Below are 14,623 nucleotides of genomic sequence, written 5' to 3' on the forward strand. Positions count from 1 at the left end.
AAAAAAAGAGGGGACGTTGACTCAAAAAAAAAAAAAAAAAAAAAAAAAAAAGTAAATGCATGACATGAACTTGTTCTGCATTTTATACTTTTAAAGAACTCTGGGTAAGATTTTTATTAACCCTTTAAGTGGAGCGACCCCCCATTGTGGATAGGGTGACGTGAGACTGCACTCACCTGTGTAATGAAATGTGAATATGGCAGGAACAGCTGCTCTAGTATATAGATGACGGTAAAGATGGCTCCTAGTTTCTGCCGCAGCCCATACCGCACGGTTCCTTTCCCCTTCTGACTGGGGTAGACACACTCTGTACTCTTCTGCGGCGGTTGAGTGCGGGGTAGGATGCAATGCAGGCAGCGGGGCAGTTTGGACACAAGTCGTCGTGGCCAGTCAGGGTAACAGAAGAGAGGGCTGGTGGCCAGCATGGTGTAAGAGAACATCCCTGTGAAGAGAACATCAGATAAAGAACTGTGGGAGTTTTTCTTAAAGAATACCCATGAAGTGATACTCTCCCCTTCCCCTGCCGCAAAGGTTAAATACCCAATAAACGCAGGGGTAGACACCAGGTGTGGTGCAACTGCAAATCCCATTAGGCAATGCAAGACTCTGACAGGCATGGCTCCCAGAGGCAGGGGCATCATGGGATTTGTAGCTACACAACAGCTGGAGGGCCGGAGTTTGCCCACCGTCGAGGAAGACTAGAATTCGGCAGTGAATGCTTTTCACCGTCTCCACTTACCGATACTGAACAGCTGGGAATTCATACAGTGGAAATAGCTGACGAAAAACATGCTTATCGGACGTGTGACATCGAAGAAGAGGAGGTATCCTGCCGTCAGGTCTAAGATCAGACCTCCCCAATGGACCACCACCAGGCTTGTCATCTCCTCAGACAGGAGCAACCTACCAGAAAAACACACAGGGCCTGATGAATGAAAACTGGAGGAAGATGGAGGTCTTTGCGACTCAAATTTCAGTAACATTTTAGCACGCCAAACAGCACGCTGATTTTTGGTGCGGCAATAAAGACAACGTTTTGTCGCTGCACCAAAAATCAGCGTGCTTATAGGCTGATACGAGAAAAGGCCCCGACTCAGATTTGGGGAGTCAGGAGACAATTTAGGGCTCCAAAACATCTTCAACTGTGACTAATAAAAGGATTCCTGCCAGCAAGAGATGTGAAGGCGAGAACTACGATTCCCAGAGCCTCTCTGTATGTACAAACATAGGTGACGATTTACCAGAAGTCCCTATTCATGTACTGTGACTGTGCACCAATTCACATTTAAAAATTAATTTCATTTGATATTTTTAAAAACTGTTTTGGTTTTTTTTTTTTAACTTTAATTGCTATCTCATAGGGGAGCTCAGAAGCCCCCCATGTGATAGCAGATTGGAGGTGACAGGTACTCTTTAAGGTGATACTGGGGATCCAAAAGACTCCTAGTGTCACCTTTACACTCTCAATAACCTATTGAAGTGCAGATCGCACTTCAATAGCTTATTGCTGGGCTTCAGGTGCCTAGCAATAACAACTATGGGACCGGAAGTGATGCAATACGCATAGCTCCCGGTCCCATAGCACGGGAAGGAGATCGGTGAACGGAGGTTTGCTGATCTCCTCCCTAGCTTCCTACCGACACCCGAGATGCCGGTCCTGGGCCCGTAGGAGGGGCAGCGGAGCCCGGGAAACACGGCAGGGGTGATGGGCGGGCACTTTACCGGCCTGTAGAGACGATCTGGCAACAGCTGAGTCGCCAGGATCGCTTCTATTGTAAAGCAGAGTCCCGGCGGCTAAAGCTGTTTAAACGGGCCTGATGCCAGTGACTATGTATGTTATGGTCATTAAGCGCTTAATATTGATTAATAAATATATGCTTTAATATAGGGGTGGGCAACTCTGGCCCTCCTGCTGTTGTGGAACTACAAGTCCCATGAGGCATTGCAAGACTGACAGGTACAGGCATGATTGAGGTGAAGACACGTTGGGATTTGTAGTTAAAGCACAGCTGGAGGGCCAGAGTTGCCTACCCCTGCTTTAATGTCAATTTAAAGATCAAGGCTTGGGTGGTACATTGGTACACGGTGGTGTATGTTCATGCACGTGTAAAGAAATCTGTCCTTCAATCAGTCCCCAAATTGCACATTGACAGCAATAGTAAACAATAGAAGCTGCCTATAGAGTCCATTGTATAAACCTGCTCCAAATAAACAACCAGAAAGGTAAGAAATCATTTTTTAATTACTTTTAGGTCCGCTGTGTGAATGGGAATATGTAACATACATATAGTGGAAATATGGGGGGAAAGTTCTCTCAATGATCTGTGTGGTGCAGCAGCAATAATCTCCCATTATAATCTATGACTAAACTGCGCCACCTAGTGACCAACCTGTGCAGTTCAGACAGACCTTGCAGACAACCTTCTCTACTACTGACCACATCTGCAGACAAGTTCAATGGATGGAACAAAGCAGAAGTAGAATCTTTTCATGGTAATAACCATTTACATGGCCATTACAATAAATAGTACAAATATATGAAGTACTAGAGTTTCTTTTAAGGAAAGTCTAGTAGTCTGGACACAAAATACATACTTAATGGTTGGATTGAAAGCTCCTGGAAGGTTTATTAGAATATAATGGAGCTGTAATGGTGTAACTGGGATCTGTTGTGGACCGCCAATATATATTTTATATCCTCTTCCATTCTGGGTGACATGTAGAAGCTCAATCTTTACCAGGAAAACACTAACATACTATATTGGTGGAGATCTCTGTAGTATTGGTGTAATATTTGGATATTTACACACTACAAGGAATATGCACATGTGTTATGCTAAAATGGGATTCCACATGTGAATCCAGTTTTACAGCTAAACCTCATGAGTGTTCCTTATAGGAATTGGTCATGGCGTGCTGTGATCCTTAACTCAGACCTTCCCATCACCAACTATAACCCCCCCTCGTAGCAGTCTGCTATTGATCATTCACTATGATGATTTTAGTCCCCTATTAGTGGTCATGGTATAAACTGTAGTAGTGATAGCATTATAAAGCATCACAAAGTAGGCAACCTCAGCACTCCAGCTGTTGTAGAACTACAAGTCCCATGAGGCAATACAAGACTGACAGCCACACATATGACTCCCATAGGCAGATGTTTGCAGTTTTACCACAGCTGGAGGGCAAAGGTTGCCTACCCCTGTAATAGGCAGCACAGGGGGGCTGAGGCTACTAGGTGCAATTACAAGCTGAACCCCCCATATTGGATGGAATTAGCTTTTCAGTATATGTAAATGAATACAGTGTTTGTTTGATACACATGCAGTCTTACTTGAATGGGTCAAAGAGCCAATGACGTGACAGCGTGCCCATGGAGTACCCTTCCACCCAGTCTGCATCCAGCTTCTTGATTCCAGCGATAAAGTACACAATGAAGATCTGGAAGATATCACACAGAAAAGTAATGTTCAAGCTTATAGAAAGATATTAACCTGCATTTCCATTCTTCCAGTAAGACGAACTATACCAGGGATAGGCAAACTTTAGCCCTCCGGCTGTGGTGAAAAAAAACATCCCACGAGGTAGGGATGCACCAACACTGGTTTTTCGGTATTAAGTACGAGCACTGATATTTGTACTCTGGTACTCGCTGATACAGAGTACCGATACTTCCGGTAGCATGGAGCCGGATTCCCGGGCACTCAGGAAGCCGCGCAGCGTGTCATTACCCGCTGCCCGGCTTCTTGATTGCCCGGGAAGCCGGCATCCCATCCACTCAGCATAGAGCCGGCTTCCCGGCCAATGAGGAAGCCGGGTCGTAAGGATGATGCCCGTGTTGTTTAAGCACCATGATATGCCCGATTATTATATATTTTTCATATGATCTTTATGTATGTATAGGGCAGTGTTGGCGAACCTCGGCACTCCAGCTGTGCCAAAACTACAAATCCCAACATGCATCTGCCTCTGGGAGTCCTGCCTGTGGCTGTCAGAGCCTTGCAATGCCTCATGGGACTTGTAGTTCCAAAACAGCTGGAGTGCCGATGTTCGCCACCACTGGTATAGGGGGAGAGACGAATCACGATACATGTATGTGAAACAGCTGTTGCCGTGTTGTAAAACACTTGTAGCTGCACTGAAGTCTCCGACTTGGAGCTTCTTCTCGACATGGTACCCCTGCCTGCATTGTAGTCCAGGGGCCTGTACAGTATCCCTGACAGATCTACTACAAGGATACAAAAGCTCAGATATCCTCAGACGGGATCACACCTTTTATTTTTGCAATGATCTGATGGTTGATGATGGGCCGGTGCAGCTTACAATTTAATATCACTCTGAAGCTGGCTGGTCTGATGTTCTGCACTGACTCTAATAAGGTAATTGTGGGAAAATATGTGTATTATACGGGCCAGATACAACCTATTATAAAGCTGTAACCTGTAATTACCTGGGTCCTGAGCACAGTGTAATTCCACAGCGGGACGTGTGCATTGCGTTTGCGAGGACTGAATAAGCCATCAATAGACCTATGTGATAATAGAAATACAAATCACTATAACCTGTGATACTGGATACTAATACAAGTTTATAATAATTACCTAATACGTATAATAATCAAGAAGAGGGAATATTGTTTCCTATATTTAAAGAAGATATGACTCCCGTGATGGACTACAATCACACGTTTAGTTTACTAATTTGTACTGAGATTGTAGTCCATCACAGAAGCGAGCTTGAAGTGGTGACTTCTTTACAACACACAGGGGGCATGGGGAACAAAAGTAGCCCCCCTCCAGAAGGAAGGACAGTGTCGGCAGCAATTCAGAGATGATTTGAGGATCTACAGCCGAGTGACACACAAATAAGATACATTTATGGTAATAGTTAAAAGGTACTTGGATGAATTTTTAAGGTTTAATTCCGGAGTTTACGGTCACTTTAAACAGCCCTGGGAATCAGCAGTTTGCTTGGTCCCGGCCACCACGTGGACTGGAACCACCAGCTGTTAGTGATAACTAGCATCCGACACTGAGCCCAAGAGCTGCATCAATGAGCTCCTGTGCTTCTGATCTTGCTATACAGTGCTCCATAGCAGCTCTTGTAGCAGATCACTGCAAGCACAATGCTTCCACACGGTGTGTTTTGACCCCTGAAACCTGTTGTCATGTTTTGTCTTTCTGGTTGTCATCCATACTTATACCACTGCGAGTCTGCAAGTCTCAGAACATACCACCGTACAGACAACAGAGGGGTGTTGCTGATAAATTACCAGTAGCGATTGGCATTCATCAGGGTCAGCTGGAATCCGATCAAGCCGTAGAGATAAGAATGGTTGTTCCAAGCGGTCTTGTCTAGGAAGAAGACATACCAGTACGGCACTACAAATAGCAGGCAGCTAAGGCGGTAGAAGCATCCGAGGGTTATGCCCAGGGCCCCTGGAAGAGAGGAGACACTACAGTGAATATACAGAACAGTGCAGCAATGAACAATGTTTGAGGGTTTTAAGGCTCATTCACACGGATCTGCACATCTGTTCGGCATGAATGCCTTTACAGAGAAGCAGAGGTGCTGCGTTTAATTGTACACAGCCGCCTGTACCCCCTATGGCAGGATAGATCCAGGTGCCCAGACATTTGGATGCACACACAGGTGCAAGTCTTTGCACGGGCATGCATGCCCATGTGAGTGAACCAGGGATGCACTGAAATCTCGGCCGCCAAAACATATCGGCCCAAAATGGCACTTTTGGCAAAATGCCGAAAGTGCTATTTTTTGGCCGAAATAGCGATGCATCTGTGATTTCTCTCCTCCCCGCTGGGCGGTGCTCTGTGTCCCAGCAGGGAGGAGAGAAACTGTCACAGGAGGCCGAGCAGTGCGGGAGGAGAGTGCTGTGAGCGCCCGGCGTCTCTCCTCCCCGCACCGCTTGGCCTCCTGTCACAGATCAGAAAAGTGGCGGTGACAGCTGTCACAGAAGGCAGGCCGGTGGTGCGGGGGAGGAGTCAGCTGTCAGATCAAGCTCTCCTCCCCGCACAGCCGATCCAGGAAAGATTGCGGGTACAAGCAGTCAGTGAGTGTTTGTAAATAATTAAGGGCAGAGTATGTTTAGTATATCCCCAATTATGAATGAATGGGAAGTGATCTACATCACTTCCTGTTCATTCATGATTGTGGATATAGTAAATACACAATGTCCTCATGTTATGAATGAACAGGAACACTCAGAGTAGAGGATTCCTGTTCATTTATAACAGGGGATGCAGAAAAAGAGATAGAGGACTCTGTTCTCAATCTCTTTTTCTATTTTAAAAAGGGAAATATCAGGGGTTTAGACCCCAATATTCCCCTGAAACCCACCCAACAGTAAAGTAAAAAATTTAAATATTAATAAAAATAAAATATAAAAAAATGTAAAAGTTTATAAAAACTAAAATAAAAATAAAATATTGGAAAAAGAAATAAAAAACAACATTTTCGATTTCGGCCCGACATTTTTTTTTCATTTTGGTTTTTACATTTTAATTTCGGTGCACCTCTAGAATGAACCCCATCTGAACTCACACAGGCGCCACCTATGCATTACAGAGCAGCAGGTGCGTTGCACGGTATTGCGGCCAGGAGCACGTTTGGGATGCCAGTCATATGAATGGCAATGCAAAGCACCTGCCACACTAACGCACAGTAGGTGCATTGCGCGGTACCGTGCGATTAGCACACGGCATAAATGTGAACAGGTCTTCACACCTACAATGTCTATTGGTTTGGCCCTCCACAACAGTCCCAGCTTCTCATGTGGCCCCTTAAGAAAATGAATTGCCCACCCCTGCATTAGAGAAATACAGACATTACACCTTTCCATACGTGTTTATATTGAGAGAAATGACTGAAGCATTAGCCAATAGGCATGTACAATGCAATGACAACAAATCTCCCACCTAGTAGCATGATGACGTAGACCAGGTACATCCAGTCCAGGGGCAAAGGTCGGAGGTTGTTGAAAAGAGGGAATCGGCAGACGTCCAGCCCATCCAGATACTTGTGGTCCAGGTAACTGAGTCCGCGCTCCTGGGGGATGTCCAGAACCATAAGAAGTCCTGCAGGGAAGGCAGACACAACAACATTCAACATAACTGCTCTGCACAGAACAGCTCTATAATATATTTCCTCATTTATTTAAATAGGACATTGAAATTGTACAGGGGGCACAACAATTACCACCAACTTCTCACTATGGGGTCTATTTATAAACAATTCACAAAGACATTCGCCCTACAAATCTCTGTGAACATTTATTAAATGTTAATAAAGACAAAACCGAACATTCTTAGTATATTTTCTTTTCAGTTTAAATGTAATGTAATGAATGTGATGATACTGAATTATGGCCACTAGATGGAGCTGAGGAGACATTCATTTTTGCCCCTATGCGCACTCCTGCAGACTAGAACAGGTGCGCAAGGACAAAGAGTGGTAGGGGTGCTGGAAGTAGAGTTGCAACTAACGATTATTGTCAAAATCTGTTAGCCAATTATTAAGTTCGGTTAATTGGATACAACATTTTTTTTTAAATGGCTCCATTGATGGGACTACTAGTTTGTATTGAGATTGAAGTCCATCACAAGAGCAAGCTTGGAGCGGTTGAAGTAAAAAAGCACCGGCTATAGTGGAATACAACAAATCCCAGCAATAGTACATTATAGCTGGCGGTATTCTGCATTGCGCTGTATAATGTACTATTGCTGGGATTTTTTTGTACTCTATAGCTGGTGGTATTCTGCATTGCACTGTATTATTGCTGGGTTTTGTAGTCCTCTATACAGCGCAATGCAGAATACCATCAGCTATAACGCGTGGATGTGGGCGGGTGGGTCTGGCAGCGGCGAGCGTGAGGTGGGGAGGAGGTGCTGTGCACAGCGTGTGTGGAGCCGTAAACAGGGCCAACTAATCGGAAACCGATGATTGAAAAAGTTGACAACTTTTTCAATCATCGATTATTATGGATTTAGTCGATTAGTTGTTGCAGCCCTAGCTGGAAGACAGCACAGCTACCGGGAATGCTGGGATCAGTAGTGCAGAGGTGATTGCGCAGAACCTCTGCGCACAGACTGGTTACGGCTTCCTGACAAGGGCAAGACATTCCTCTCTCCCCTCCTCCTTCTCCAAGCTGGTAGATGGAAGGCTGCTGGAGTCTGCTCTGTCCCTTGTGTTCTTATAGTGGACAGGAAGTTCAGGGAAGCCGAGCGAGTTGCAGCTGTTCTGAAACATGATGACTAGAAGTGTTTGGGCAAAAAACGTAAAGGAATACTTTGCTGGGCCATGTAGATTTGTTTAATCCGGATTCATTATTGAAAATAAAGTCTGAGAGTTTCATATTACTTTAAACCGTTTGGGCTGGTTGCCATGTCTATGAACCCCACTACCCAGCCAAGCGTTGTGTGGAGGATAACTGATGAGGACAATGACATTGCACTTGCTCTGGTTTCTGCTCTTCCTCCCTACAAGTCAGCATCTGCGAATGCGCACAGACCGGGATTAACAAGGAAACAGAAAATTATTTACAAAGTGTTAATATACAATTGTTAATTGTGACCGTTCATAATATGCCATCCAAGACCGTAAATGATGGATGGCATTTTATTCACAATTAAAGGAGAACTATGAGGTGAGTGATTTCCACTCATCCTCATAGTTCGAGCCGACGTGTGACAAAGAAGTCGTCGCACGTCGGCTCATTAGATCAGGAAGTGAGCGAACACATACCGTTGCTCTCTCACTTTCCGATTGTCTCCCTGCAGTGAACAGTGGCTGTCACTCCCCGCAGGGATTCCCCCCTCCGGTCCTCCGGCACTGATAGGAGGAACGAACAGGGAAAGGGGCGGGCACAGCTGGCTCTGCCTCTAGATAGGCAGAGCCAGCTGTCAATCAGCCAGCTGGGTGGATCTAGACAGTATTGTCGGGATCCGTCCCGGCTGCCTCAGTAGATCACGGGCAATAGCTCGCTATATACTGAGCTTTGGGTCACGGGAGGAGGTTAGTATATGTCCTCCCGTGACCCTAAAGAGAACTACCGGGAAAAACACTTACCCCATAGTTCTCTTTCAACATACATTATAATGCAATTGCTTACGATACTAATTGTGAATAAAATGCCATCCATCATTTACTGCCATGGATGCCATATTATGAACGGTCACAATTAACCATTACAACAAAATACTTTGTGAATAAACGCCGGTTTCCTCACTAATCCCGGTCTGTGCGCAGATGCTGAGGTCTGCAAATCAGACGGGGTCAGCGTTCTCGATAGAACACAGGGACGATTCAGAGGAGGAAGCCATCTTGTCCTGATTTGTCCCTTTGTTCCATAGAACAGCTAGAAGCAGCTATTTGTATGTTCACCACAGCTGGGGGGGGTCGAAGTTTGGCTATCCCTACCCCAGAACACAGTGCAGTCACAGCGGCTCTGACACAATCATTGATATGGGAGATTGTAATAATCACAGGAAATGGAATTTATGCAAAACATAGAAAACCCGTTACATGACGTTTATGCCCTCACATCATCCCTATGGGTCTACTAACCATTCGAGTACCAGTAATAACGCGTCATTACCAGGCCAGGTTTTAGTTTTCAGTGCTGTGATAGTTTAATTGATAAGCTATCACTCTTCTCCCCAGTCTCCAGCCGTCCATTCATTTGCAGTAGACGTGAGTACCCCGAGGTATATTTCACCAGCCAGATTGGAGGACGGGGAGCACGGGGGGCGGGGGAGAGGTGAGCACTGGCCACAAGAGGTCAATCTGATTTACTCCAGCCCCTAGACAAAAACGCCCATAGGATGTACTTCCTCAATGCACTGACACAATATCACTCAGCCCTGAGAATATGAACTTCCTGGTGTCATGACTCTCACAGGGCCTGCCTTCTGAACTACATCTCAACGTCTGAACAATGCAACATCATCACTGCTTGTTGGAAGCAATGCATGATGGGATATGTAGTCTTAAGAAATGGATATTGCATCACATCAAGCAGCAGGTAAAGAGACGCAAAGCACACTGGGAATCCAGGAAGTTGTTGGAAGTGATGGGCAGATGGAAGGCAGCGCTCACTACATGACAAGGATTTCATCAATGAGCTTTGATTGTATTATCAGAAACAACTCCTAGTAATTATTCCTATTACACTGCTGATGTTATAACAGGAGAGGAGATGCTGGGACTTTACATCTCCTTTAAGTCAGCTATATGCTGCAGTGATCCCAGCGGCCTGGAAATCCTAAATCCTCCTTCACACTAGCAGCTTGTACTACATGTGCCGTTTCCTAATTTAGACGTAATGGTAATGAAAGGCGCCATTCACATAATTCACGTCACACTTCTACATGTTACACATACCGTACCTGCCGTGTACAAAGAAGGAAGTGTGTGCAGTGTTCATCGGTTCATTTTGCAGGAAAGGTTTATTATCTAATATAAACCCATCACACACTACATGGATGTGATCAGATGGAAATATACAGAGTAGCAGAAAGACTGAGATCACAAAGCACTTTATTCACAAAGCTCCATCACACTGCTGAAATCTGCAGATAGGTGCTGCTAATGTGGATGGAGCCTTAGGCCAGGGCTGTAGCTACCATGAGGCAAGTGAGGCACGCCTCATGGTAGCTGTGCCCCCTCGCCCGTTGCCAACGGCGAGCACAGGGCACCATGGCAACAGGGGCACCAGACGGCCAACACAGCTGCGGCTGGGCAGGGAGGAGAGGGGCAGCACAGGCAGCTGCTTCTCCTCGGATCCCCACTGCTCTCCCCCGCCTGTATGGGCAGGGGCAGTGGGGATCCGAGGAGAAACATGGGATTGGTAGTTTCACCACAGCTGGAGGGCCAGAGTTTGGCTACCCCTGGCTTAGATGATATTTCCCCGAAGCCCCCACAACAGTAAAAAAAAAAAAACCCCCACACACGCACAAATATTATTAGACATGTGCGAAGACTAAAAAAAAAAATTCAGATGAAATGAATGGAAACGAAAAATGTTTTCATTAGTTTCATCAAACAAAACAAATTTTTATGCCATTTTGGATTTGGCCGCCAGCGCATTCTGCACATGCGCGCCGCCATCCTGGAGGCGGGCGTATGATGTCACTGGATGCCGTGCGTGCGGCGGTTGACATCTTACATCTTTTGGGGGGCACAATTTTCTGTTCTTGCCTCGGGCACAAACGTAGCTCGCTCCGGCTCTGCCTAGGCCGTCCTAATATGACCCTGTGTGTTATGGGACACTGACGTGTCTCTCTCTTGTAGGATCAGAGCAGACACAACTCCACAATGTGCGGTCAGAGGCTGACCTCTCACACTGAGCAAACTGTAGGAACGGTCAGGTTATCAATGCACTTTGTCCAGCCAACACTCCCCCACTACAAAGGAGAATGACCCTTGTTCCTGTGTGTGTGTGTGTGTGGGCAGATTTCATTCTAGGCTACTAGATAATACAACCATACAGGTCATGGCAAGAAGGGACTAAAGCAATCAAAAATCAGTGCCTAGTACAGGCATCCTCAGCCCTCCATGTGTTGTGGAACTACAAGTCCCATGAGGCATTGCGAGACCCTGATAGCCACAGGAATGGCTCCCAGAGGCAGAAGCATGATGGGATTTGTAGCTTCACCACAGGTAGAGTGCCGTGGTTGCCTACCCCTGGTCTAGCAGATAGAAAAACTACTTAGAACAGAAGGTATTCACCCGTCTCATTCAATCACATATATCAAAAATAAAAGGATTATTCTTCATTGTAGGACAGTGGGTGGACCCTTGCATATCATTGCTTTATGCCCCATTGGGCAAATGCACATCCAGAATTGCTGGATTACGGAGCATATAAAGCTTAATATTAGAGAGCCATTTATTCCAAACTGCACACAACTGCTTCAGGCTATCATTAGTGCAGTGTATGGAAACCATGACATCTATGGAGTAGGGTATGGGACCCAATGAGACAACCATACAGGTTATATACAGCTAGTTCAGGCTATAAGGCCATCATCAGTGCAGTGTATGGAAACCATGGCATCTATGGAGTAGGGTATGGGATCCAATGAGACCACCATACAGGTTATTTACAGTTAGTTCAGGCTATAAGGCCATCATCAGTGCAGTGTATGGAAACCATGGCATCTATGGAGTAGGGTATGGGACCCAATGAGACAACCATACAGGTTATATACAGCTAGTTCAGGCTATAAGGCCATCATCAGTGCAGTGTATGGAAACCATGGCATCTATGGAGTAGGGTATGGGACCCAATGAGACAACCATACAGGTTACATACAGCTAGTTCAGGCTATAAGGCCATCATCAGAGCTGTGTATGGAAAACATGACTTCTATGGAGAAGTGTATGAGACAACCATATAGGTTATACTATATACAGCTGCTTCAGACTTTAAGGCCCACATCAGTGCAGTGTATGGAAACCATGGCATCTATGGAGAAGGGTATGGGACCCAAAGAAACAACCATACAGGTTACATACAGCTAGTTCATTTTTTTTGTCCATGATCAGTGCAGTGTAACCTGTATGGTTATACTGTCCCGTTGGGTCCTATAGCCTACCCCACAGAAGCCAAGGTTTCCATACCTATTGTTCTAAGAAGGATTTACTGTAGGGTTGTACCGATACCGGTTTTTCGGTATCGGGTACTGATATTTTTCTTTCGGTACTCGACGATACTGAATACCGATACCGGAAGTCCCATTAAGTAAGCTAGGCGACGTGTAATGACTCGCCACCCGGCTTCCTGATTGGCCGTGAAGCCGGCTCCATGTTCCCTCGTCATGACCTGACGAGGGAGCATGAAACCAGCCTCCTGGCCATTTAGAACGCCGGGCGCCACGTCATTACACGGCGCCCGGCTTCCTGATTGGCATGAAACCAGCCTCCTGGCCATTTAGAAAGCCGGGTGCCACATCATTACACGGCACCCGGCTTCCTGATTGGCCAGCTTCCCAACCAATCAGGAAGCCAGGCAGCGAGTCATTACACACTGCCTGGCTTCCTAATTGGCCCGGAAGCCTGCTCCATGCTCCCTCGTCACTTGCATGGAGCTTCCCAGCCAATCAGGAAGCAAGGCAGCGTGTAATGACATGGTGCCTGGCTTCCTGATACCGGAAGTATCGGGTTAGGCATCGGAGCATTTGGGCGAGTACGAGTACTCGCCCAAACACTCGGCATCGGCACCAATACTAGTATCGGTGCATCCCTACTTTACTGTTTTATGCAATTATTTGGTTGGAAGGATTTTTGATTGCTTTAGTCCCTTCTTGCCATAACCTGTATGATTATACTGTCAGATTGGGGTCCCATACCCTTCTCCTTAGAAGCCATGGTTTCCATACACTGCACAGATGATGACCCAAAAAGCCTGTACTAGCTTGTTACTAGCATGGTTGCCTCGATGGGTCCCATACTCTTCCCAAATAGAAGCCATGGATTTCATACACTGCACTGATGATGACCAAATGAATCCTGAAACATCTGTATGTAACATGTATGGTTGTCTTCTTGGGTCTCATACCCTTTTCTATAGAAGCCATGGATTCCATACACTGCACTGACGATGGCCTTAAAGCATGAAGCAGCTTTGAATCAATGGCTCTATAATATGAGGCGATATCTGTGCAATACACCAGCATTTCTGGATGAGCATCTGGCTGATGGGGTGTCAGGCAATGATTTGCATTGGCTCCTCCCACTGTCCTGAAATGAGGAATAATCTGGCATGTGATAGAATGAGACATGTGAATACTTCCTGTTCTCAGAAGGCTTACTTCTCTATGCACTGATTCTGATTTGTAGTCCCGTCTCACCCTATCCTATGTGGTTATACTGTCTAATACATTAATAGAAGACTCAGGAGCACTATACAGGGTCACCTGGAAGTGTGACCGCCCCCCGAGTGAGGATATCCCTTGCATGTGTTTTCATGGAATATATTCAGCTTCTCATACAGACAGGAAACAAGAAGAGGAAACATAAGGAAACAGACATCCCAGCAGAGCAAGAAAAATGCCCCAAAAACTCCTGAACAGGACTCACCAAAGAGGAAGCGGAAAACGCAGAGACCAGCCGGGTCTGTCGGTCGGTTCATCAGGCTGACAAATCGCTGCCAGCTGGACAGATCTGAGCCTTCAAATCCAAACACCCGCTTCATGAAGCTGCCCCGTTCCTGGCGCGGCCGCGACGCCGCTCTCTCTGGCGCGCCTGCATTGGGATTTTTTCGCCGCCTGACCTGGGACGCTTCTGATTTCAGGGCGGCTGGAAGAAAAGAAATGTATATATATATTGATTGATGATGAGACGGTCGGGGACATGGCTGGAGCGTAGAACAGTGGACACCCAGCTCCTGAGGATCAAACACACTCATAGCTCAAACATCGGCGTCTGGTGTTTCCACAGAGCCAGTTTACTGCCAGACAGCTAACCACAAGGAGGCTGGAACGTGGCAGCCGTAACTCTGTACCCGGGCACAGGCATCAGAGGCCGCAACTGTCCCATCAGCTCAATGCAGAAGATCAAATGAGGCGTTAACATCATGATCAATGTCCTCCTATAGAGCGTCGGA

The 14,623-nt window shown here is 46.2% G+C and overlaps 1 protein-coding gene across 1 annotated transcript in view; it reads right to left on the reverse strand.

Annotated features, from left to right (window-relative positions):
• GGCX (gamma-glutamyl carboxylase) overlaps window positions 1–14,623 on the reverse strand; it is a 39,443-nt gene that overhangs the window by 23,271 nt on the left and 1,549 nt on the right. Inside the window, exons 2-8 of the mRNA XM_018555819.1 lie at window positions 14,098–14,316; window positions 6,936–7,094; window positions 5,273–5,438; window positions 4,451–4,529; window positions 3,335–3,441; window positions 740–903; window positions 177–442 (exon numbers count right to left, since the gene is read on the reverse strand). Of these exons, the coding sequence (XP_018411321.1) occupies window positions 177–442; window positions 740–903; window positions 3,335–3,441; window positions 4,451–4,529; window positions 5,273–5,438; window positions 6,936–7,094; window positions 14,098–14,316 (1,160 nt within the window). The remainder of the gene's footprint in view (window positions 1–176; window positions 443–739; window positions 904–3,334; window positions 3,442–4,450; window positions 4,530–5,272; window positions 5,439–6,935; window positions 7,095–14,097; window positions 14,317–14,623) is intronic.

The sequence above is a fragment of the Nanorana parkeri genome, unplaced genomic scaffold (assembly GCF_000935625.1).
Source record: "Nanorana parkeri isolate BGI_ZX_2015 unplaced genomic scaffold, ASM93562v1 scaffold214, whole genome shotgun sequence".
Lineage (NCBI taxonomy): Eukaryota > Metazoa > Chordata > Amphibia > Anura > Dicroglossidae > Nanorana > Nanorana parkeri.